Source organism: Gymnoscopelus braueri (assembly GCF_963280865.1).
Source record: "Gymnoscopelus braueri genome assembly, chromosome: 18".
NCBI classification, from domain to species: Eukaryota; Metazoa; Chordata; class Actinopteri; order Myctophiformes; family Myctophidae; genus Gymnoscopelus; species Gymnoscopelus braueri.
In genome coordinates this window covers 26594990-26619989 of record NC_137618.1, presented here as the reverse complement: position 1 = coordinate 26619989, position 25000 = coordinate 26594990, and the positions used below count along the sequence as shown (strand labels likewise).

At 44.4% G+C, this 25000-nt stretch overlaps 1 protein-coding gene across 5 annotated transcripts in view; it reads right to left on the bottom strand.

Annotated features, from left to right (window-relative positions):
- dgkh (diacylglycerol kinase, eta) overlaps positions 1-25000 on the bottom strand; it is a gene marked incomplete at its 5' end in the record, with an annotated part of 70933 nt that overhangs the window by 19647 nt on the left and 26286 nt on the right. For 4 of the 5 annotated variants that reach the window (XR_013932006.1, XM_080412508.1, XM_080412506.1 and 1 more), the window contains 12 exons: positions 1821-1955; positions 2160-2466; positions 3569-3668; positions 3867-3958; positions 4455-4676; positions 4970-5078; positions 5327-5489; positions 8952-9054; positions 10320-10445; positions 10566-10672; positions 15056-15188; positions 19067-19171. Coding sequence is in view for 4 of the 5 variants with exons in the window: in XM_080412508.1 (XP_080268634.1) it covers positions 1821-1955; positions 2160-2466; positions 3569-3668; positions 3867-3958; positions 4455-4676; positions 4970-5078; positions 5327-5489; positions 8952-9054; positions 10320-10445; positions 10566-10672; positions 15056-15188; positions 19067-19171 (1702 nt within the window). Of the gene's footprint in view, positions 1-1820; positions 1956-2159; positions 2467-3568; positions 3669-3866; positions 3959-4454; positions 4677-4969; positions 5079-5326; positions 5490-8951; positions 9055-10319; positions 10446-10565; positions 10673-15055; positions 15189-19066; positions 19172-25000 lie in introns of those variants that run through there. The other variant, XM_080412509.1, reaches the window with a different exon arrangement.

Sequence of the window (25000 nt, the reverse complement as noted above, 5' to 3'; positions counted from 1 at the left end):
TGCCACCATTTTGCCAGCAATATTTTCATTGAGGATCATCTCTGTTGCTTCTCTGTTTAATTGGAGGATTCAAAGGATTTGAGATGGAGGAGGATGAGAGAGGAAAGAGGAATAACTCCTCGTCAGGGAAGGATGGATTTGACCACTTGAACACAAGCGTCCGTATTCTGGGCTTGTCATAATAGGCGAACATGGTGAATATTCTGCAAAAATAGCTATATCTACAGTACAAGCTTGAGCTTGTAGATTGGCTATTTTCGGCGAAGATATTTTGTGTAGTGGGAAAAAGGAGGGGACAAAGTTTAGACCCCTGGGGGACTCTGGTCCATGAGGTACATTGGGTTTGAATGGTGAACATTGTCAACATTACAAGGAGTGTACCATAACCACTTTGTTGTACAATGAATTGCGAAAATAGAACAAATCTACAAACTCACAATACGTCATGATGCTATGTATTGTGAGCTTGTAGATATGCCATTTTTGCTATTGGAAATTGTGAAAATCTTCATTTATCTTCATAATGACCAATGCCCAATACAGGGAGAGGTGTGAATGTCGTTTTGTATTCTACATTAACTGGTAAATCTCTTCTACTTGAAAACGTTGACATTAAAAGAAATGATTGCCTATAATGACAAGACCAAAATAGGGACACCAGGTTGAAACTTGTTTCCTTTCCTTCACTAAGTGTGTCCCTGCTTTGTTTGTTTTAGCAAATCCAACTGGGTAGTGGGTACCAATGAGAGGAAAGAGACAAGGAGAGGAAACAAGGAGGGGATACGCGGCGGAGGGACACCGATACCCCGCCACCCAACCACCCCACGCCCATGCTGGAAAATGTGTGGAAGGAAGGAAGCAGCCCCCATGATAAACAGGAAGAGCTTCTGTCCCAGAGACAATAACACATCCTATAAGACAGACACACACACACACACACACACACACACACACACACACACACACACACACACACACACACACACACACACACACACACACACACACACACACACACACACACACACACACACTTTATAAAGGCTGCACCATCACAGTTTCCACGGGTAAAGCCATGTATTATTAAACAGAGCTCTCCATTGCCAGAGACTGCAGTGGCGACTGGAGATAGAAAGATAGACAGCCTAGCCTGGCCCAGAAGGTGGAATATCACAGAGAACAGTTTCAACACTAATACTTCAGTTTATTTATGACAGGAAACATGATTTGCGTCAGCACTTTTTCCATTAGCTACGGCGTGTGTCTGGGTGAATGGGAGATGCAGGGAGTGCAGGTTCCACTAGGTGGCATCATATATTACTGTGTACATCCAGTGAGATTTCCTCGATAGCAGTTCTTCACATAGCACAAGTTACTCTCTGATTTGTTGTGACTGCAGTGTGACAGCACTGTCAGAGAGCCACAAGAAAGTAGAGGTCACTACAACAGCGTGTAAAAGTGCTAATGAGATTTATTTTCAAAAAATATCAAGACATCAAACCATGAATTAAAAACGACAATATTGGAGCTGAGGGGGCCGTCGCTTGGAATGATGCCAGCCGGCAAAGTGAGAGCTTTGGAATGGAAACAGGTTATGGGTTTGGAATTCGGCCAAGTTTTCACCAAGTAAACATCTCAGAAATGGAATCGGGACCAGCCGACTGGAAGTGGAAGTGGAAGTGCAACAGGGCTGAGACTAGACAGGTTTATTTGTCACTCACTGTTACAGGTACAAGCAATGAAATGTTAGTAGCTGGGTAGACTGGTCACTGATTTGACTCTGGGTCAAAGCAGTAGTAGAATAAGGAATGTATTCTAACCACATGATAGTGCCTCCAGTTCCTTGGTGTCCTCGTCTTTCTCGCAGTCTCTGCTTTCCTCCTCGTTGTCTTTCCTGAACTCCAGGGGCGAGGGCATCTCGGTGTCCTCTGAATGGGCATTCTGCTCATCCAGTACTGCATGGAGAAAGAAGAGAGCCAGCAATGTGTCAAATATGACCGGTCAAAGTGTCCATTTGACGGAGGAAAGGCAATTACAGTTTCCCTTTTCTTTTCTTTTTTCTAATGATGATTTTTCGCTTGCTGTATTGCACAGTTACTGTATGTGAGTACCTCTCTCTGCCTGTTGTGTTGTGTTGTATTACACAGCTATGTGAGTACCTCTCTCCGCCTGTTCTATGATCTGTCGCACAGCCTTCTTCAGGCTGTTGGCTCTCAGCATCAGCTGCTCTTTTTCCTTAAAGAGCCGGTGTGGGGAGCCTCCGCCTTTCTCCGTCTCCTCCTGCTCCAGTTTCTCCTTCAGCTCCGTCAGGCTCTCCTCGCTGGCCTCCTCTTCTTCATCCTCCTCTTCGTCCTCCTGCTCCTCCTCTACGATGGGGGGAGTGGAGTGGGGGAGTGGGGGCAGGGACTGGCACTCGGCGTTGAGGGTCTGGAGGAGCGAGTCCAGCTTTTCATTCAGGATGGCACACTGGGGAGGAGAGAGAATGTAGTGAGGGTGTTTATGGCACTGTTCAACACAGTTCAGCTAATGTTGTGACAGGTAGTGGGTACCAAGGGAGATGTTCAACTAAATTTCAGCAGGCATCATCGCAGCAACGTTTAGCAAGCATCATTGCGGCAACGACCAGCTATTGTCATCAATAGTTACACTTTCGGGGCGGCCATAGCTGAGTGGTTAGTGAGCCCGCCTAGGGAGCCAGAGGCCCTGGTTGCCCCAGGTTCGATTCCAGGCCAGGCCAGCATATGTGTCGATGAAATGAAATTTGTCCCTGAGCAAGACTCTTAACCCCTAATTGCTCACAGGTTCTCATTGGAAACAAGACCGCAAGGACTTTCATGAACGACCTGTTAAAAGGAATTATCCTTTTTTATCCTTTTCACGTTTTCTTCACCAGGCATTTCCTTGTTCAGGCTTTCATGGCCAGAGGTTCAGTTTCATGACGTCATGCATGTAGCGGCATGAGCTGTGATTATCTCCACCAGGCCCAAAGGCAAAGGGGGGATTATGTTTTTTGTTCAGGGCTAATCACGCAAACTGCTGGACCAAACAGCGGTCCAGCGCCCACTTCCTGTCTGAGATACAGTATGCACTCTACTGAGCGCATGAACTTCTTTTTAGTTGGGACAGACATACAGATACAGACAAACTATGTTCTAAATCAATAGTTCTCAAACTTTTTAATTTCAAGGACCCCCATAACTCTTAGAGTGTACAAATGGAACCAAATGAACCCGTCCATTTGGTTCCATTTGTACATTTGTATACTCTCATAGTAAGGGTCTATTTGGAACCCCCCAAGGAACACAGAGGGTCCCTGGACCCCACTGTTCTAGATTACTTGGCCTTAGGCCACAACGCAAAAACTTTTGGAATAACTTGTGGAATAAGTATTTCAGTAAGAGGTGTCGGTGGTCTTTGAATGGCTGTTTGTGTGTGTGTGTGTGTGTGTGTGTGTGTGTGTGTGTGTGTGTGTGTGTGTGTGTGTGTGTGTGTGTATGTGTGTGTGTGTGCGTGGGTGCGTGTGTGCGTGTGTGTGTGTGTGTGTGTGTGTGTGTGTGTGTGTGCTCACTTTGAGAGACATGTTATCACACTCCTCTGCGTTTTCAGTGCTCTTCTCGTAGGCCTTCCCCACTTTGGCAACAAAGTCTTTCACTGTCTCACACAGAATCCTGAGAAATGGGGGAAGAAAATAATATAGATACGTTTATATGAAGTTTAAGTCTAATTTATTCTCTGTAGTACAACTGATCTACAAGGTAACAACACGTCGCATTGTTGGCGAGCGATACCATTGTGCGAGTATAAATTAAGCTTTTGGAGAAACCTTACAGTTTCTAGTGGATCGAATCCTGTTGTTTGTCACTCACTTGGCAGAGGAGATGACCACAGAGTGCTGGTCAGAGTTGAGGATCTTGGTAAGGTGGGTAGCTACTGAGATTTCATAGGTCGATATGTGAAACTGTAGCAAAAACAAAAACAAACAACAAAACACACAAAATGAATGCTCCCGATGTGGGTGTGTCAGTGAATACTGAACAAAGAGGAAAGAACCCCCAAACACGCTTTTTTCCCTTCAGTTCTTTTGTTTGTTTTTCTCGTCATTGCTCTACTATACATCAATCGTAGCGTTACCTTGCACCACAGTGCTAAATGCAATACATTATGAACAGTTTTCTGTGTATGTGTGGGTGTGTGTGTGTGTGTGTCTGCTTCCATGACGGTGTAAGACAATAGCTCTCAAAGCGGGGTCCGGGGACCCCCAGGGGTCCTTTGGGGGGTTCCCAAAAATATATATATAATAATTGACGAATACTATAATTGACTTAATTTTTTTTTTTTAATAATGTATAATTGTTTCATACAAATCTTCTCTTCTGGGGGTCCCTGGCACAAACTCTTTTCAGTTTTGGGGGTCCTTGACATGAAAAAGTTTGCGAACCACTGGTGTAAAGTACCTGGCAGTCATCGACCCCCTCAGGCGTGGTGGGGCAGCTGTGTTTGGGTGGGATCTTGATCTCGTAGGTCATAATGCTCCAGCGGTCCAGCATCTTGGTGCTGGCCCGCTCCAGCTTCTCCAGAATCTGGGGCAGCTGCGTGTCGTCGTCGCACGAGGGGCCCCAGCCCAGCACCCGCGCCAGGTCGTTCCCCGTGCCCAAGGGCAGGACGCCCAGCTGGCACTGACACACACACACACAGACACAGAGGGGTGGGTTAAGTTAGGCCTGAGGTAATGAATGGCTGGTGCGTTCAGAATGGGTGTGGTGTTTGTGCAGGCTTATGTGGGTATGTACAGTATATCTGACATATACATATCGTTGCTGTCAATATTTCAAAATGTTATGTTCTTTTGTCAAATGAATGCCCTACTTTGTCGTACAACAGTGTCGACCAAAAATAGGCAATCTACAGCATGTAGATCAGTGTTAGAATGTGCATGCACGGTGTGCAAGAGCACTGTATGTGTTGGTACCTGCTTATGGAGGTTGAGTTTGTCTATCTCTGAGAGCACCCAGCCCACACTGCCGTCCCCTCCACACACCAGGATCCGGAAGTTGTCAAACTTCTGAAACAGGCGCAGACTGCCAGAGACACACAGACACGCCGTTCAGATGACTGCAGCACTTTATAAGTGTAATAAAACTAATTACACTTCATTTTACATTTTCAGGATGATCGCAAATGTATCAAAAGTTCAATAAATATTTGGAACCTAATACTTAGCAGAAACATATTTCTGCTATGTGTTCTGTATGTGCTCATACAGCACTGTTGAACACATAGGGATTTTCCAACTGTGTGTTCATGTGTGTACAACATGTTCCTTTACCCTAGATGCGGCCCGCCATTGACCAGGTCAAAAACCTGTGCAGGGTTGAGGAGCTGTTTGAAGCGCCGTAGGAACTTCACCCCCTGGTTGTCTCCGCTCTTAGAGTTGACAAAGACCAACAGGGGACTGGCACACGATGGAGGACAGGTAGCCTTCCAGAAGCCTGAGTTAGAAATGACAGAAGTAAACAAATTATTCAAAACTATTGTGACGCCCACGAGGGAACAATGCCTGTTAGGAACACACACCCCTCTGGTCATGTCATAGTAATTAGCCCATTTAGACCTGAGGCCGATTCTAAAAACGCCTTCTAAATCCTGACCTAAGTTTTCTGAAAAACTTCAGATTTTAATTCAAAGATAGGGCCCTTAGTGCAGTAACTATTATCATAATAGTACTTGGAGGCCAGACACAGATAGTTACAAAGATTTGTGGACTTATTGATTTGCTGGACAACCTCTGATCCGACGACTTCCTACTCGGCACTGCACTCCCTCGGGTCCTCAGTGATATACATGCCAAGGTTGGTACAGACGATACAAACGATTTTTGAGCATTTATAGATGACGCCATATTGATGACATCAGGTATATGGGCATAAAGGGTAGATAGGTATGCGAAGGACAGATTTCTGAGCACGAAAACGATTTAAGTTTTTGGTGCCTCCCGTGAACACACAATGTGGGCTCTGGGCCTGAAAATGACAACTGCGTCTGTTGTAAACTAGTGTTTTGATGCTGCTTTGCACCGCACAACGCTGGGTCAAAGTTAGGGCCCTTAATCTTCCCCTTGCCTTCAGCGTGTCAGAGATGATGAGCTACAGCACGCTTTTCCAGGTTTTTCTTTTTAATTCAATTTTAGTGTGTGTGCTAATACGGTGCATTTGAAGCTATAGCGCTGCACCGCTGGAAGCAACTAGTTACCAACTGGAACACGTCTGTCACCATAAATGTCACACCACTGCCTCATTAAAGCATCTGTGTCTCTGCGTGCGAGGATGTGCAAATGCTATAAAATGCACACAGACACACAAACACTACACACAGTAGACACACATGCAGACATGTATAATGTGGAGACTTAATGCACACAAGAGGTATTTAAAGTGCTCATCATGAGGCCGATTTATACACTGCCACAATGGTTAAGGCTTTCTGCAGAGTGTGTGTGTGTGTGTGTGTGTGTGTGTGTGTGTGTGTGTGTGTGTGTGTGTGTGTGTGTGTGTGTGTGTGTGTGTGTGTGTGTGTGTGTGTGTGTGTGTGTGCGTATGTTTCTGAGCGTATAGTGTACTTGTGCCTGCCTGTGCATGTGTGTGTGTGGAGGGGAGGATGGTGACAGTCCCCGGGGGGCGCTGCCATTCCCTTTCTCTTCATCGCTCTCTGTTTTTTTTTCTCTCCTTGCTCTTCCCTCTAATTCTCTCCCCTCTCTATCCTTCCTCATTTCTTTTCTTTCTATATTCTATATCAGGGCTTCCCAAACTTTTACATGAAAAAAATTAAAAAGCGAAGAAAAGAAAAAGCTATATTTTCATTATTATTTAACATTATGGAAAATGTTTGAGAACAAACAAAAATGTGAAAGATTTTGACAATAATTACATATTTATTCCACTTTCTTTCCAATTAGCCATCTGACAGCCCTTATGCCCCCCCCCCCCCCACGTTGAAAACCTGTGCTCTATATTGTATTTTACTTCTGCTCTATTTTCTTTTTGTCTCCCGCCTCTCTTGCTGTCTGTTATCTTGTCACAGAGAGCAAGCAGCAAGGATGGGAGAGAAAGGGGAGGGGGGATGAGGGTAGAGGAGGGGAGGAGGGGAGGGGAGATGAGGATAGAGGAGGGGAGGAGGGGAGGGTAGTCACGACGTTCCAGCACGTGCTGCAGGAGGCAGCCCTCAGCCACTCTCCCCCTTCCTAACTGACACAAGGGGCAGAGGGGATCCTGGCACGTGAGATGCGGAGAGAGAGAGAGAGAGAGAGAGAGAGAGAGAGAGAGAGAGAGAGAGAGAGAGAGAGAGAGAGAGAGAGAGAGAGAGAGAGAGAGAGAGAGAGAGAGAGAGAGAGAGAGAACAGAGAGCAAAAGTGACAGAGCGAGACAGAGCGAGACAGAGCGAGAGAGAGAGAGAGAGAGACAGACAGACAGACAGACAGACAGACAGACAGACAGACAGACAGACAGACAGACAGACAGACAGACAGACAGACAGACAGACAGACAGACAGACAGACAGACAGACAGACAGACAGACAGACAGACAGACAGACAGACAGACAGACAGAAACAAAGGAAGGAAAGCAGAAAGACAGGTATATTGTTTTGTTTTTTTCTGAATTAATCTAATTACCTCTTCTATGGCTTCCTGCATCATCCTTTTCTCTCCACCTTCTATCTATCTTCCAATTAGTTGGTGCTGTCAGCCTTTGATTGACCGTGTGTGTGTGTGTGTGTGTGTGTGTGTGTGTGTGTGTGTGTGTGTGTGTGTGTGTGTGTGTGTGTGTGTGTGTGTGTGTGTGTGTGTGTGTGTGTGTGTGTGTGTGTGTGTGTGTGTGTGAACCAGTGATTGGGTTCGTCAACAGTAATCCAATCACACATCATTTATGTGCGTCTGGCTCCCAGGCACTGATCCCCATCTTCAGTGGCTTTAACATGACAAACACACACGCACACACACGCCACGCACAAGCACTCACGCACACACGCACACCCACGGACACGCACGCACGCACGCACGCACGCACGCACGCACGCACGCACGCACGCACGCACGCACGCACGCACGCACGCACGCACGCACGCACGCACGCACACACACACACACACACACACACACACACACACACACACACACACACACACACACACACACACACACACACACACACACACACACACACAGCAACACAACAACAACACACACAATCACATGGTGTTGACCTATTATTAGCAGTTGTCTTGGTATGGTATGTGTGAGCACCTGTGTGATATGGCTATTAATAACTGCCTATAAAAGACACGCAGGCAATTTCCTGGAACACACACCTGATGCCAAATACACCACTCCCCCTGCTCTCCCTCTCACTGCATAGAGGGAGCAAACAAGAGTGTGCATCTGACACAGAGATAGAGCAGATAGGAGCAAAAAACAATAATATTAGCTTTAACTCTCCGTTTTCTAACATGTGGCCTGACCGTTTATATGGGCACGTTCAGGCACGGAACGTACTGTATGTGTGTGTATCTTCCATACATAATATAATATACAGTAAAAGTGAATCACCACTTTCTTCCCTCATCTCTTTCTCTCTTTCTCCCTCCCTCCCTCCCTCTTCCAGTCATATGACAGATAGAAAGGTCAGCGACAAGACAAGACACCAGCCAACCAAATGGGGGATGAAACCTTATTCATTCACCTCATTCTTCAACACACGCACCAATAAGGGACAATCGTCCCATCAGCCTTTCAGGAAAGTGAGTGAGTGTGCATACACTCTTGTGTGTGGTTAATATAACTCTGTGTACAAATGTACAACCAAATGGATTGCACATTTGTAGAGTGTATATTTGTACACTTGTGCCACCTTAGTCAATGTTTGTGTTTGTGATTGTGTGTGTCTGCGCGGTGCCTACCGTCTGAGTCGATGCTGTTGAGTGCTGTCGGGGGAATGATTGAGACTTTGCATTGGCCCAGAGGACACTTGCGCGGGAACACATCCATGCAGGCTGTGTGAACCTGCAAGAACAAACACAGCTCAAATTTGGAATACACAAACAAAGGTCACGTCAAAGCCAATGTTAATTTTCACAGGAATCATTACACAAACAACAGGCACTCCGACTGTTTATAAGAAGTTACCCGACTGTGAGGTTGGACCACTTACTCTGTCTGCATGACATGCATAATCTGACATGGTGCCATCTTTGCTGTGTGTGTGCGCAGGTGCATATGCATATGTGTTAGCTCTAGATAAAAACTCTTATAAGCTGATTATCCTGCTATTTGACAGCCTTGTATATGTTTTCCAACTCGCTTTTTTAGAGGCTTACAGATGACAACAAAAATACTAGCAAAGAGCTGTTCATTGTCTGTTGTAATAAAACAATAATAATTTGATATTTTATGTATCCTTGAATGTTTTTAAGCCAAGTTGAACCGCTTTGTCTTAGGTCTTGCTCTTGCACTCCCCACCCCCACCCCCTTATCTGTTCTTGAGTCACAGGAGCAATTGTCTTAGCACTAATGGTTCTGACCGTGTACTCTTTACTATTGTTTAAACGCGATGGCAGCGATCTAGAAATGAAAATGGAAGATTATTCCACAAGAGTAAGAGTAAGAGAGTCCAAATAATACAGCGAAGCGATAGTTCATGTAGACACGGAAGGCAGGAGGTTTATGCTACGTTCACACTCCCCGGACCCCCCCCCCCCCCATTCATTCGCTAACAAGCTAATTCATTCGTACTCCCACAAGTCAGTACGTTCATCCTCACGCCATTCTCATTCGCTACAAGCAAACCCTCATTCCCTCAGCGGTTCATTTAAGCAGCCTCTGTTCATTCTACGTGCTTTGCTGTCTCAGCTGGTGTACAGCTGTTTGTTTTCAAATTCCCTCAACCTCCCCGGCCTCCTCCTCCTCCTGTGGCATTTAGTTCATATTGTTATAGGTTGATTCTGTGTTTGTACTGTGGTTCTATGGATTGTACTATGATTCTGTGTATTGTACTGTGGTTCTATGGATTGTACTATGATATGTGGTAGTTTGATTATACATTGAGGGTTCAATGTTATGTTTATGTAAAACTGTATTTTATGCTCTGCTCCTCATAGACACATGAAAAACAGAAAAAGTGCAAAACCATGGCACCACCTCTTTAATAAATGGTATTGGTTATACCTGAGCTGAAGTGTCTAAATGAATTATAATGAATTGACGTTTTGATTAATGTGCGATTAATTGATTAAAAACATTGTGTACTGTGTATGTGGCTGATAATCTACCATAGCTTTGCACCAGAGGCAGCGCCAGTCCTGCAGTCTCAGCACGGATCCACAGGTCTTGTCACACACAGCACACTTGGCACTCACAGGCAGGTTGCCCTCCAACCACTGATGGGGCATGGCAATCTACAGGACACACACAGGTTAGGATGGAAAGAAGCTTCCCGCTGGCTAATTCATGTCATCAAAGTGTCCGTTTTGTCTTTCCCCATGGCTCTTTGTTTTTTTCTCCACTCTCAAGCTTACCCCATCCTCATCTTCGATGATGTCCTTCCCTATGGAAGCCAGGGTGGTCCATTTACAGTTATTGGTGGCTCGCACAGCGCAGCGTTTGTGGGCTTTGAATTTGCATACTGAAAAACAAAACAAAAAAGACACCCATACACCATCAGTCTGAATAACAATCATTTCTGCATTTAAAAAGTATGACATGGACACATAAAAAGTCCACGTCAAAGTAAATTAGACCACTGAATAATAGCAGTAAACAAAATCTAAAGATGTGAGGTATGCTAAAGTAATTATTTCCACCAGTTGATCTGTATTGATTTAATATTGAACAACATAAATCATTATATGGACTTTTGAAGCTCTATTCCTGAGCTCAAAGCAAATCAGGACAGATGTGAAAAATAAATTGACCACTCCTGAGGCACAAGGAGAAAGAGCATTGATTGACGCCTGTCAAATTATCATTATGGATCATGCTCCAATGACCTGTGAGTGGACAGAGCATTGCTCACCTCCCTATAAGCCTGCACTGTGCTGTATCTGACAGACGAGTGAGCTGAGCACTGTGCTGCAGAACAGAGAGCTTAGCTTTACACCACAGGCACCAATCGATGTATCTGTGCCCAGCAGCAGACAGCCTAGCCAGGCTGAGAAAGCCCTGAGCCCTGGGGCTGCATCAGCCATCTCCATGATTTCCATGTCTGGATTAGTGTGTTAAAATACACATCCTTGGGAGAGCAACAAACACTCAAGATACTGACCCTGACTAATATGAAGCGTCGCGTTAGTTCATGCAGGGGACGGGAGTCATATACACCTCAGCTGTCAGTCTGCTGATTGCTTTCAATCAGCCACACTTTTCTACACACCAATCACACCTCATTCCCTCAACAAGGCGGTCCGTTTAAATACTGGATCTCTGCTTTTCAATTGCTGCCACACGCTGCCGCTGCTGGCAAAGCTTACCTCCACCACCCCAGCGTCCACCTTATAGTTAAGGGTCTTGCATTACTCAAATGTTTAAACTGAATGTTAAACTGCATTCAAGTTTGCATGACTAATTAATCTGATTAAATGTCTTGCTATGGGCCTGCTCTTGTATACCTGTGGGAGGCTCTGCCTAGCGTTCCCTGATCTGCTTAGCATGCTGCTTAGCAAAATGTAGGGAACATCTTCAGAGCGGAGCCATTAACGCCATGTTTAACTGTATTCCATTTGTTGCAATAAATGGTTACATCTACTTATGACGTGAGTGTTCCTGACTGAAATGTGCATAAACAGGTGTGTCTACAATACAGTTGTCACCCAGGCGCAAAGCGGCGCAAAGCCATTTAGTGCCAGCACTATCCGCATTTCAGTATCTTCCGCCTGTGTTGTCTAGATACCATATGATCTTAAATTCAATCCTACTGTTTTTATATTAACAGAGAAAACTAAAGCAGGGCTGTGAAATGTGATGTTATTTTAGTTTTCCCAATGGTGTCAGTAAAATGTACACGGTATCTCCCCTGTTGCCTCAACAGTTTATCCATATTATGTATCAAGAGCATCACTCAAGTTTGCTCTGCGTTTCATGTGTGTACATTTCTATGGTAATTGCACGGCCACGCTTATCAACAAAGTCCTTTTAGTTTATGGTTGGCAAGATAAATGCAATCAAGTTGAAATTGAACATTTGACTCATTTTAGAAGAAATGACAACTTCCAGTTTGCCATTCCTGCCACAAGAGAGAACAGAGATTACTTTAGCTCACAAATAAGAGGGAAGTCATAGGTTTCAGTTTCTGACATACAATGTTCCCTCCCGGCTGTATCCAGGGTCCGGTTGAACCAGCGTCCGGCTGGATCGTGCTTGCCAACTGTTGTTATGGGAATCAGTGCCTCCTTTCCACGTCAACACATACAGAGATGAGCGGGTTTCCTATTTATATCAGTTCCTGTCTGACAGTCTCCTGTCTGTCTTTTTCTTCTAGCAAACAATAACTCAAAAAGGAGGACTTTGACACTTCCCGCCCCGAGCGAGCAGATCCATCACGTTATGTGCAGCGCGTCAGACGACAGCCACCGTAGTGGAGCGGAAAGTGGTTGTGCTTTACGCAGAGCCTCAATGCACTTAACTCAAGTGGCTCTGAAGGAGCATGTGGAGCCCAACGAGGTAGATGTAAATGCAATGTGAATACTTCACATAACAATGAAAAAGGAGCGCTTGCACAGTTTCTCCATTATGGAAGTTACATAGGAGGTTACTTAGCAGAGTCATGAATAATGTCTGTGCCCAGGAGATTATGTTCTTCTACGCCCAGCACACTCATACAGACACACATGAATGAACGCACAAACAAACAAACAGACACACGTGCCGTGCACATAATAGACTTCGGTGTCGCCCGGCATCAACCGTTCAGTTTAAAAACCAACAGGAACCGAGTCGGATCCAAACAAAGTCAGGCATATCCGGGGGCAGCGATCAATGCTCAATCTAGCCTACCACCAAATGCTGTTAGGGAGCATTAGCAGAACGTTATGAGAACGTATATAGAGGACGTGATACCACAGCCTGTTAATGGCCATGCACTACCCCAGACTGGAGTGAGCGAGAGACACAGACAGACCGACAGAGACAATTTGTGTGTATAAGTATTGTATCTGTATCTGTATCCTTGTGTGTGTGTGTGTGTGTGTGTGTGTGTGTGTGTGTGTGTGTGTGTGTGTGTGTGTGTGTGTGTGTGTGTGTGTGTGTGTGTGTGTGTGTGTGTGTGTGTGTGTGTGTGTGTGTGTGTGTGTACACACTTGCGGCAGGACAGTACAGATCGATCCGCCCATCGATCGTCCTGTTGCAGGAAATCGAAGGGAAATAGAAGCAGCACTGATTGCTGTGAAGTGGTCTGGCTGGCTGCTCTCACCTCTTAATAGACACGCTTCGCTCCTCTCTCTGTTTTTCTCTCACTTTCACACGTGCCAAGCTTCTCGCAGGCAATTCTCTTGATTGGTTGTCCTGTCTCCTTCTGCCTCCTACTCCAGGCCCAGAGCAAATATCGCATCCATCGGTGCCGAATAAACTGCATTGAACAGTGTCTGTCTGTATCAATTACATGTGAATAGTATTGAGATCTATATCTATATATTATATTGACATACATTCAACAGCTTTCTGTTGGTTGTCAGCGTTATGGGATCATTTACTGTAGATCTAAACAGACAATCTCTCTCCCTAACTCCCTTTCTCTCCCTCTCCCTCTGTTGTCATTCCCTCTCTCCCGTCTCTGGATAGTAGATAATGAGCCCAATAGAGAGGATCTTTGGCTACTGCCCACACACACACACACACACACACACACACACACACACACACACACACACACACACACACACACACACACACACACACACACACACACACACACACACACACACACACACACACACACACACACACACACACACACACACACACACACACACACACACACACACACACACAGGAACATTAGCCTAATTAGAATGAAAGGATATGCAGATGGTGCTCATTACATTGTGCTTGCTGTCACCCACACTTTAAATAACACCAGCCAACACGTAGCAAAAAATAGCACCCCCCCTCCCCCGCACACAAACCCCTTCGCACCTTCACAGCCAAGGTGAGGGGATGACTGAAACCACACAATGACACCCACTGAACAGGATGGCATGATTCACACAGGCGTAAACAGCAGGTCTTTAGCTCGGCGGTTCAACGGAGAGTGCGGTGCATGAACGGGGGCTCAGTCAACATCTAATGATGTGTGTACAGTGGTGCATTATGCAGACATGCCGCAAACACATGCACTCAGGTGCATACGCTGTCTTTGTCGGGTGTGATAATGTTGGCAGTACTGCAATAGGCTCCTCAAAATCAGATCAGAAGTATCAATGTCTCATTCATGCCTATGAAGTTCATCAAGGCACCCAGACCTACATATGGCCCACAGCCCTGCAAAGGCGTACGCTGGTTTCACGTTACCACACATGCTTCGTATGCCTGATTTATATGTTGCGCTCCCGGAGTTGTGTGACAAAAACAGCCAATCTATAAGGGCTTTTTGAGACGGGGAGCGACACAGCGGATCAGTGGTAATATCACACTGGGTTTTCGCATGTACAGTAAATTCACAGACACACAGTTGAACGCCAGGCGATCTGTGCCTGCTTCAGCTGTGTCAAATCATTTTATTGCGCGTAGCGTGGAAATGTCACGGGAGCGGGCGTGTGCATGGAACGAACGCAAGTGCGACAATTTCACAGGATCGCGCCCGTTTGCCGCTCAGCCCTTCGGGTTGTCCGTGCCTCCCAACTAGTCGCTCGCCTCTCATTGAACATGAATTACTAGGCACGTCAAACGCTACCCGTCTGAAAAGCCCTGTAAGCTCACAATGTGTTGACATGCCACTATACTGCTTCTTCTCTGAAGCATAGATCTCGGACACCAAACATGATGAAACTGTGTATGTATGTATGTGTTTCGTTACCTTCGCAGGAGAGGCCGTGGGAGGTGACCCCAGAAAGGCTGTCCCTGCACACGTTGCAGAAGGTGGGGCGTGCGTGGGAGCAGGCGTACCAGTTGTGCATCCCTGAGAAATGTTCCACATTAAACTGTGCCGTCTGGCGAACGAGAGGTTAAAACAGGTTGGGGGCGCCAGGATGACACGGGTCACAGAAAGGCAAGTAACAGTACACTTCAATCAATATGTGTGGCATTTCAAACGCACATTATGTTACACATCAATTACAAAACAGGATACTTTTTTTGTCAACAAGCTTACAAATTCACTATATTTTATCATTATCTATTTCATTTAATGACAACAATTATCTAACTTTAACTTAAAACACAAATCAAATACAATATTTCACAACTTACAATGCAATATATCACAACTGCATCAGCACACACACACACACACACACACACACACACACACACACACACACACACACACACACACACACACACACACACACACACACACACACACACACACACACACACACACACACACACACACACACACACACACACACACACACACACACGCACACACACACACACACACACACACACACACACACACAAATGCACGCACACTCCTTACTCCAGAACACCCGACCAATAATTGGCCTTAATCGTGGTCTGCCTTAGTTACATCTGCTCTATAATGTTTACATTTTTTTGTTTTCGTAACGTCGTGCCCTTCTTCATGAATTGAACTCCTGTACGTCTCAGTTTGGCTCGGCACCAAACAACAGGGGGATGTGCATAAAATCTATCAAAGAAATGTGATGCTCTACACTGGTTCCCATGGGGCTGTCTGAGAGGCAGAATGGCAGGGTGCATTAGTCACAAACTGCTTCCACAGAGGGGAACCATCCTCATTAGCAGGGTTCCATTTGCTGGGGGGGAGGCAGGGAAAATCTATGCCTCTGATTTTAATATCTCCCCCCTCATGTCATTCCTTTTTAATCGGCGGTGGGGATACATGTTTTATTCCTGGATCTGGTCAGACTGGATTCAATACTTTTGGGAAATGTACGCTTTCTGATATTCTTGATATGTACTGTTAATGTTAACCACATTAACCCTGGCACCCCTATTTTGGGCAAATTTGAAGTGCTGGTCATAATGCATTATAAACTCAGTTGAACAGATTATAATTACCATAGCTTAGTCAGTTATAAAGTGTCTTTGTTATAAGTTGTTATGCACAATTATAAACATTTATAACGGGTGTTATGAAGCCTTATAATGCATTATAATGCATTACAAATGTCAAATGTGATTATAATGCATTATAGACCCGACCTTTAAGTAAAAGTGTTACAGATTTTTTTTCTCACAAATGGAACACTGCTCATTAGTAAGGCTCCAGTGCTCTCCCGTTTAACCCATTACATCCGGGAAAGCATCTGTGACATTTTAGATTTGAGCTATTTCCACTTTAACCATTATTTTATACTTTGCCTATTCAAAAATAGCAGATCTACAAGCTGATACGCACTATATGAGCTTGTAGATCTGCTATTTTGGAATATATATATATTTTTTAAAGCGAACATTTTTAACTCAAATCTTTGCTTCTGGAGGTCCCTGGCTGGAACAAAATATTTTAAAATGGGGGTCGGTGGCCAAATACATATAACTTTTGGGGGTCCTTGACATGAAAAGGTTTGAGCACCACTGATATAGATACATACGTTTTTCAGAAAACTGTTGGGATTTAGAAGACATTTTTAGAATCGCTTCGGGTTTTAATGGGTTAAGCCTGCTGGTCCAGGCAAATGGGCGCTCCTCTATAACAATATTAGTGCGCGGCCGCCCAGAGAACAGCACTGAGCCTACAGCATACTGTAGCATGCCATGTGAGGGTGTTGTGTCTTCTTCATCTTGTTTTTCCCCCCGCTGCCACACTGTAGATACAGCAGCACTGTAACGGGTAATAATAAATCGAAACACTTGCATTTCTAATTACAATACGTGCCGTATATATACAGTAGGCTGACAGGTTGTGAAATGATACGCTATTGTGTCGACATCTGGGTAGATATAGTGTTTGCGCACGTATGATGTGTGCATACGTGCATGCATGTGTGTATTGTACGTATGTGTGTGTAAGCCATTCGTGTGGTGTGTGCTGCTGCATTGCAGTGCAGTGAGTGAGGGGGCTGCGAGATGGGGGGCCTTATATAAGCTTTCACTCCCCCAAATCAGTGCCACTAACATGCAGTTCCGTTTTCACTCCTCTGCCTCCCTCCCACCACTGTCAACAGATCACAACCATCTAGACTCTTTCATTTTTATTATTTTCTTTATAATAATGATAATGATAATAATGTCATTGTGCTGATGGACTTTCCAAATTCAAGAGGTTTTATTTGGCAAAAGAGCTGAAGAGGACAGCACACTTTTAGTTTTTGTTATTATTTTGAATTTATTTGTAGGGATTTGTGCTTTTACATAGTATAGTTTACGTAGCACAGTGCATGTTAATATTGTATAGTTTACAATATGTTTACATAGTACAATGTAGGTCCCCGAGCCAGAATCAGACGGGGGACGTTGTGATTTTATGGTCAAGAGACAGCAACTAGTAGGCTCTAGTCCAGCACCTTTTCCCCCTCTTTTGCTGATGAGGAATCAAAAACAAATTGTCTGGATGTTATCTGCGGGGAAAACCAGGTGCTGGATGAAAACATTTGTTAAGACCGGGAGGAGAGCATCGGTGTCATTTAGATTTCTTAGGCTATTCAAAAATAGCAGATCTACAAGCTTGTATATCTGCTATTTTAGAAAAAACGTGAAAATGTGTGCAAATCTTTAAATATATACATTTTTTTAAAGTGAATATTTGTAACTCAAATCTTACTGCTTCTGGGGATCCTACAAAATGTCTTCTAAATCCTATTTGTTACTATATATCTGTGGTGCTCAGACCTTTTCATGTGAAGGACCTCCCAAAATTAAATGTATTTGGCCGTGGACCACCATCTGAAAATTTGCCCCCCAGAAGCAAAGATTTGAGTTAAATATGTTCTTTTAAAAATATATATATATTGAAAGATTAGCAAAAAAAATCTAAAATGACACAGATGCGTTCCCAGCTTTAATGGGTTAAGGGAGGGTATTCTCTGAGACGATGAATGACAAAAGTGTGTATTTGCATTTGTATGTCTGTGTGTCTGAATTCATGCATTCATGCCACAGTGCACAACAATACCAGTGACTTCCTATGTATTGTGTGACCTCTGAGTTGCTGTGTGACTGTGTACACTGTTAAGTGTTGCCTATGCGTGCATGGAAGTCAGTGCCTGGAGTGTGAGCTGCTTTCCCTGTTGAGTGAGCATGAGTGTGGCTCCGGCATATAAACAGCTCAGTGGTTCCCCGGGTTGGGCTTGAGGCGCCAGAATTAACGTCACGGATGAAAAGAGCATGCAAACGCGACCGTATGCTAACCCAGCTCTCCACCACACGCACTCATCTGCTCCACTACACACAAATGTTTATAACAAGATAAACGGCAAGAGGACCTGCACACCTGGAAGACATTTGTAGAATCACCAGGAGCAAAGATTTGAGTTACAAATGTATGTTTTAAATATATATATTCAAAGATTGGCACAAATTTTCATGATTTTTCAAAAACAATAGCAGATCGGCAAGCTCATAGCGTGGCACTCGGTGCTTGTATATCTGCTATATATACAGTATATGTATATATATATATATATATATATACGGTATATAGATATATATATACGGTATATAGATATAGATATAGATATAGATATAGATATATATGATTAAATTAATACACACACACACACACACACACACACACACACACACACACACACACACACACACACACACACACACACACACACACACACACACACACACACACACACACACACACACACACACACACACACACACACACAGAATATTACACAATAATATATTGTTAGCAGCATGGGGTTCTTACCTCGTAATGTTCTCGGGATTGGACGGATTTGAGCGAACTGATCCAATCCTCCATCTCTTTCCTGTTCTCTGCACAGAGGATGAGCCTACGGAACGGAGTGATCACCTGGAGATGGAGAGAGAGACGGACGGAGGATAAGCAGATGATGAGGGAGTGAAATAGGTACAGCGATGGAGATGGCGGGATGAGAGATTCCAGTCCTCTCCTCCACAGCCTGCGATGAATGAGCGGAGGGAGCAATCGTCTCTGTCTTTAAGAGGGGAGGGAGGAAAGCCGCCTCCCTCCCCCTTTATTTTCTATGCTGCTCTCTCTCTCTCTCTCTCTCTCTCTCTCTCTCTCTCTCTCTCTCTCTCTCTCTCTCTCTCTCTCTCTATTACTTCAGCTCTCACTCTTTTTCTCGGCTCATCCCCTCACACCTTCTTCAGCTCAGTCTTTCCACTGTCCTAGCTCTCTCTTTTTCTCCCCCCTCTTTCTCTCTCTCTCTCTCTCTTTCTCCCTATCTCTATCTATCTCTCTCCCTCTCTCTCTCTCTCTCTCTCTCTCTCTCCTCCTCACTTTCCCTGGGATCTGCTTTGAGACAGATGTATGCTGACAGGCGAAGCGCCACAGTAACGGCTAAGAGCTTCACTCCTCCGTGCACCCCCCCAACCCCTCCTCTCCTGTGTGTGTGTGTGTGTGTGTGTGTGTGTGTGTGTGTGTGTGTGTGTGTGTGTGTGTGTGTGTGTGTGTGTGTGTGTGTGTGCGTGTGTGTATAAAGGACAGTACAGTAGATAACCCTGCAGACACACACAGCCTTTCATCACTCCATCACTTATTCATGCGCTGCTCAACTCCCTTCTCTCTGTTTATCTTTCTCCTCCTTCTCGCCTGTCTCCCTGTCGATCTTTCAGCTCTCCTCAACCTGGCCAGAGAGACGGAATGAGAGGAGAGGCGAGAGAGCTGTGTTGTGTTGTCACTCCAGAGCATTGCCTTTACCCGAAACAAGACCCAGACCCGTACAGTATTAAGGGAAAAAGATGCATAAACATGCACACATGCACGTCGCACACACGCACCCCCCCCCCCCCCCCCCACACACACACACACACACACACACATAGCAGTGATAATAATATTAGCAAAAGCAATTACATAATAATGCCGTTTTGGCAGCATTAGTGTTATTTAGCCCCGTTCCATCTTTCTCTTTTGTTTCGTGAGGACTGTAACTTGACCCAACATTGGTGGGAAGTGGGAACTTAATTCGTTTGGCTAAATGAGAGAGGCGGGCAGCCTTCTTAGAATGTGTATTTGAACAATGTGTTGGCATCGTGTTTTGACTGACTGTCTTAGGTGGTGAAGTGTGATAAATGATCGAATTGGCGAGAGGTTACTTCATGTGACAAATATCGAATGCTGTTTAAAGCCCTCTTTCCAGGCCTCAACTGTGTTGGACTGAATCCTCGCTATATGGCTTTCTTCCAACCGGGACGGTCCATGGCCACCTGCTGGTTGAGGCCATAGAGGTATAATATAACTAGAGGGCGGATTGCCCCGCCCCCAGCTATTCATTTCAATGAAAGTGCTCAGTGGCGTTTTGAAGCACCTGGAAGCCTGCCGGAAGTAGATTTATTGAGACGTTTTTGAGACGTTTCGAGCAGCCATAGAGTTATGAGCATGCGCACTGGTGTCCTTTTTGCGTCCTACGTCACAACCTACCTCCATGAACGAGCCCGTGTTTATATTTATATTTATTAAATACACTCGGGATGCATATTTTTATGTAAATGAATATGTATTTATGTATAATATGTTTACATATTTATATTATATTATATATATTTATATATATAAATATCTAAATTTTTTGCTAGTGCATGTATTTCGCCCCGGCTGCAGTTCCAGCTTTGGCCACTGGGGTGGCAGCTTCAATGTTTCTGAGCAACTCTGGGCTGAGCGCACGCTAGCCAACATACTCATCTGCCAGGTCTTCTTTGGCCGGTCAAAAGGCCTTCTCAACGACATTACTTTCTTCACCCAGTCATTTACTTCTTTTCGTACAATGTGTCCGTATGAGGCATGTACGATTTATCGTAAATCGATTTAAATCGATTTACAAAAAAATGTATCGCAATGCAAACAGCTAAGGGTGCGTAAAAGGGAATTGATTTAAAAAAAAGAGTTTTCAGTCATTTGCTGTATTGAAAAGAGGATAAGTGAAAACACAGTATTGTAAAAAAAAAAAAAAAAAAGAGAAGAGAAGAAAATACTGGATTTGTGTAAAAAGAATTGTCTGGAAAATAATGTTGTGCTTAAAAAAAACGAGATTTTTTTATCGTGAACCTAGTATCGTGATTTGAGTGAATCATTACATGCCTTTTACCAGTTAACAATATTTTTGCAAATGAGGGCTTGCGCTCAATCGATTATTCACGATTAAATTAAGATGAATGAATGAAAGAACTCACCCCAAGTTGAAAATAGCATGCAAGGTTGAAGAGCGTGATCCACCTTATTCCCAGGAATGAAGGTATTACAGTAACTAGTGTGAGTCTATGCTTGTATTATAGAGATTTCCTTCACTCTTTTACTCCTCTCCCTCATTCTGTTTTGTGTGGAGCCCTGTTTAGACCAGCAGCACCTGAGGCCATTACTACTGGAGGTGTGGAAAACACACGTCACAGTGTGTGTGTGTGTGTGTGTGTGTGTGTGTGTGTGTGTGTGTGTGTGTGTGTGTGTGTGTGTGTGTGTGTGTGTGTGTGCGTGTGCGTGTGCGTGTGCGTGTGTGTGTGTGTGACTGACTGACTGATAAACTCCATCTGCTCAACAGTAGCATGGCCAATCTGTCTCCACAAGGACCAAAGTAGCCAGCAAACCATCTGGTTTGCAACATGTGGCTAATAGAGAGACAGACCTCTGCTTAACACTGTGATACCCACTCTCCCTTTGGGGGCAATGTACTGTAGTATACCATCAACTAAGACTAACAAACAGTATTTGTCCATGACAACAGTGTTCTATATAATTCATGATGCCATCTTCAATGTCTCTCCATCTGCCGATCACACCTTTGCAGTCCTAAAAGCCGGGAATACGTTTCCAATTGGGTTCTTCTGCTAGATTTCCAAAGCTTTTTCCTATAATGGTTTTCGATTCATGCAGAAAATTAGGTGTGTGGTTAGCCTAAGAGAGCTTTACATTTTGCTCTGCAACATAAATTACACCTAATATCTTAACCGTAAAGCTGTTATGTGCATTGTTAGCCCCGCTAGCAGCAGGGCTCTGAGGATGGCTATGTCAGTTGGTTGGTCGGTTGGCCGGTTGGTCGATCTGTCCGTCCATTCAACACTTTGGTCCCAAACAATTAATCTCGAAAACTATTGGCTCAATTTTCATGGAATGTGTTGTGCACCAGGCAGGATGGCCTCAACTGATTTTGGTGACCCCATGACACTGCCTCTAGTGCCACCTTTAAGCCAAAGTTTCCACTTGCACACAAGTTACTGTGTATCAAGGCGGGCAGCCTTCTTAGAAGGTGTATTTGAACAATGTGTTGGCATCGTGTTTTGACTGACTGTCTTAGGTGGTGAAGTGTGATAAATGATCGAATTGGCGAGAGGTTACTTCATGTGACAAATATCAAATGCTGTTTAAAGCCCTCTTTCCAGGCCTCAAATGTGTTGGACTGAATCCTCGCTATATGGCTTTCTTCCAACCAGGACGGTCCATGGCCACCTGCTGGTTGAGGCCATAGAGGTATAATATAACTAGAGGGCGGATTGCCTCGCCCCCAGCTACATTCAACACTTTGGTCCCAAACAATTCATCTCGAAAACTATTGGCTCAATTTTCATGGAATGTGTTGTGCACCAGGCAGGATGGCCTCAACTGATTTTGGTGACCGCATGACACTGCCTCTAGCGCCACCTTTAAGCCAAAGTTTCCACTTGCACACAAGTTACTGTGTATCAAAATTAGCAGATGGCCATTAAACTTGCTCAGCACAACCCTATATGAATGAACATTTGACATACAGCACGGGTCCAAATGGGTCTGTAACTCTGACGGTGTACAAATGAAACAAATATGTTTTTGTATACTGGTGGAAGTACTGTAACTTATGGGTTGGCCTTCAAATAGACTTCAACCCTGTAGCTCTTTGTATTATCATTCTATCTCAACCAGAACAGCAAAAATAGAATGAGCTTCAAATGTGTACAAGTGTACAGAAACCAGGCCAACACACGTTGGCAACATGCAGAGATTTTCTGCTACATATTGCACTTATTATCTGGCTACATGCTAGAGTGGGTGGACAGTTCTGCAGTGGGAACACATATTCTTTTCACCATGAATCACGCTGCTGTATATTAAAAGAAAATAACCTAAGCTGACAGATAGGACAGACACAGGCTCACAGCTCACTGAGCTCAGTAATGTAAAGCACATATATACTGTATATACTGTACAGTATGTACCGCATGGTCACTGTCGGGGGGCGAACCTTGTTATGTCCAGAACTGTTACTGATCTAATGTGGTTATTATTTAGTCACAAGCTCTTGTTAATACATTGGTTAGATATTTATAAAACATTTGTCACAATTAAAAATAAAAATACAAATAAAACAATTTCATTAAATTCAAAGAAAACTATAAAATGTGCTCCACCAGGCCGGTAATGTGTACCAATTTGTGTGAGTTTTGGACAAAATCTGTAGGAGTAGTAGCAAAAAGTGTGTTTTGAAGAAAATGTAATCTGGCACAAACAGGGCCTATATGTTGCGTTATGATCCAATGAATCCAGGGGATAAAAAAAAATGTTGATTGTATGAGATACGGTTCAAGAGTGATTTGAAAAATTTGGATGGAGGTTCTTCCTTGGCCTATGGAGCGGCAGTGGCTCAGCAGTGGCTCAGGGGTAGAGTGGCAGGTAGAGCGGTCGGAAGGGAACCGCAAGGTTCCCAGTTTGATCCCGGGCTCCCCCGGAGTTAGCGTCGAAGTGTCCTTGAGCAAGACGCTGAACTCCTAATTGCTCCCGACGAGCAGGTTGGTGCCGTGCATGGTTTCCTCCGCCATCGGTGTGTGAATGGGTGAATGTAATGCACAATCTATGTAAAGCGCTTTGGATAAAAGCGCTATATAAATGCACCCATTTACCATTTTATGGGAATGTACAGTAAGTGCAAAGTTTTCCAGCAATCGGGAGCTGCATTCATGAGGTGTGGCAAACCTTGGAAGCCAATCATACCCAATCGGAATGGAATATGAGAAATGTGACAGATACGTCTTGATTACAAGACAACAGTGATAATGTATACCGAGTTGCGTGGGGTTTGGAGATCCTTGACACTTTCATACAACAAAGTACAAAACAGGGCATTAATTTATGGGGAAAAAAAGTTTTCTGCCTGACAGCAACGACATAATGGTGACAAGTTGTGACTAGTTGCGAATCATTAATGTGGACACAAGTCCCACCTCAACACTCTCTCTCTCATCTCTGTCGAACCAGAACCAGAAGATACAATCAGAACAACAGGCAGAGACCGCTCAATGTTTAGTGCATAAACTACATAATTGCATCCCAGGGTTGATTCCTGCTTGAGACCTGTTACACTCTCCCTACCCTCAGTGTCCTTTCTCTCTACCATCTAAAATAAAGCAAAACATAATGCAACAACGCACAAACACACGCGCGCACACACACACACACACACACACACACACACACACACACACACACACACACACACACACACACACACACACACACACGCACACAAACACGCGCGCACACACACACACACACACACACACACACACACACACACACACACACACACACACACACACACACACACACACACACACACACACACACACACAAACAGCTGGTCTGTTTGTCATATACAGTACATACATATATGATGACCTGATCCTAAAGCCCAAGTTA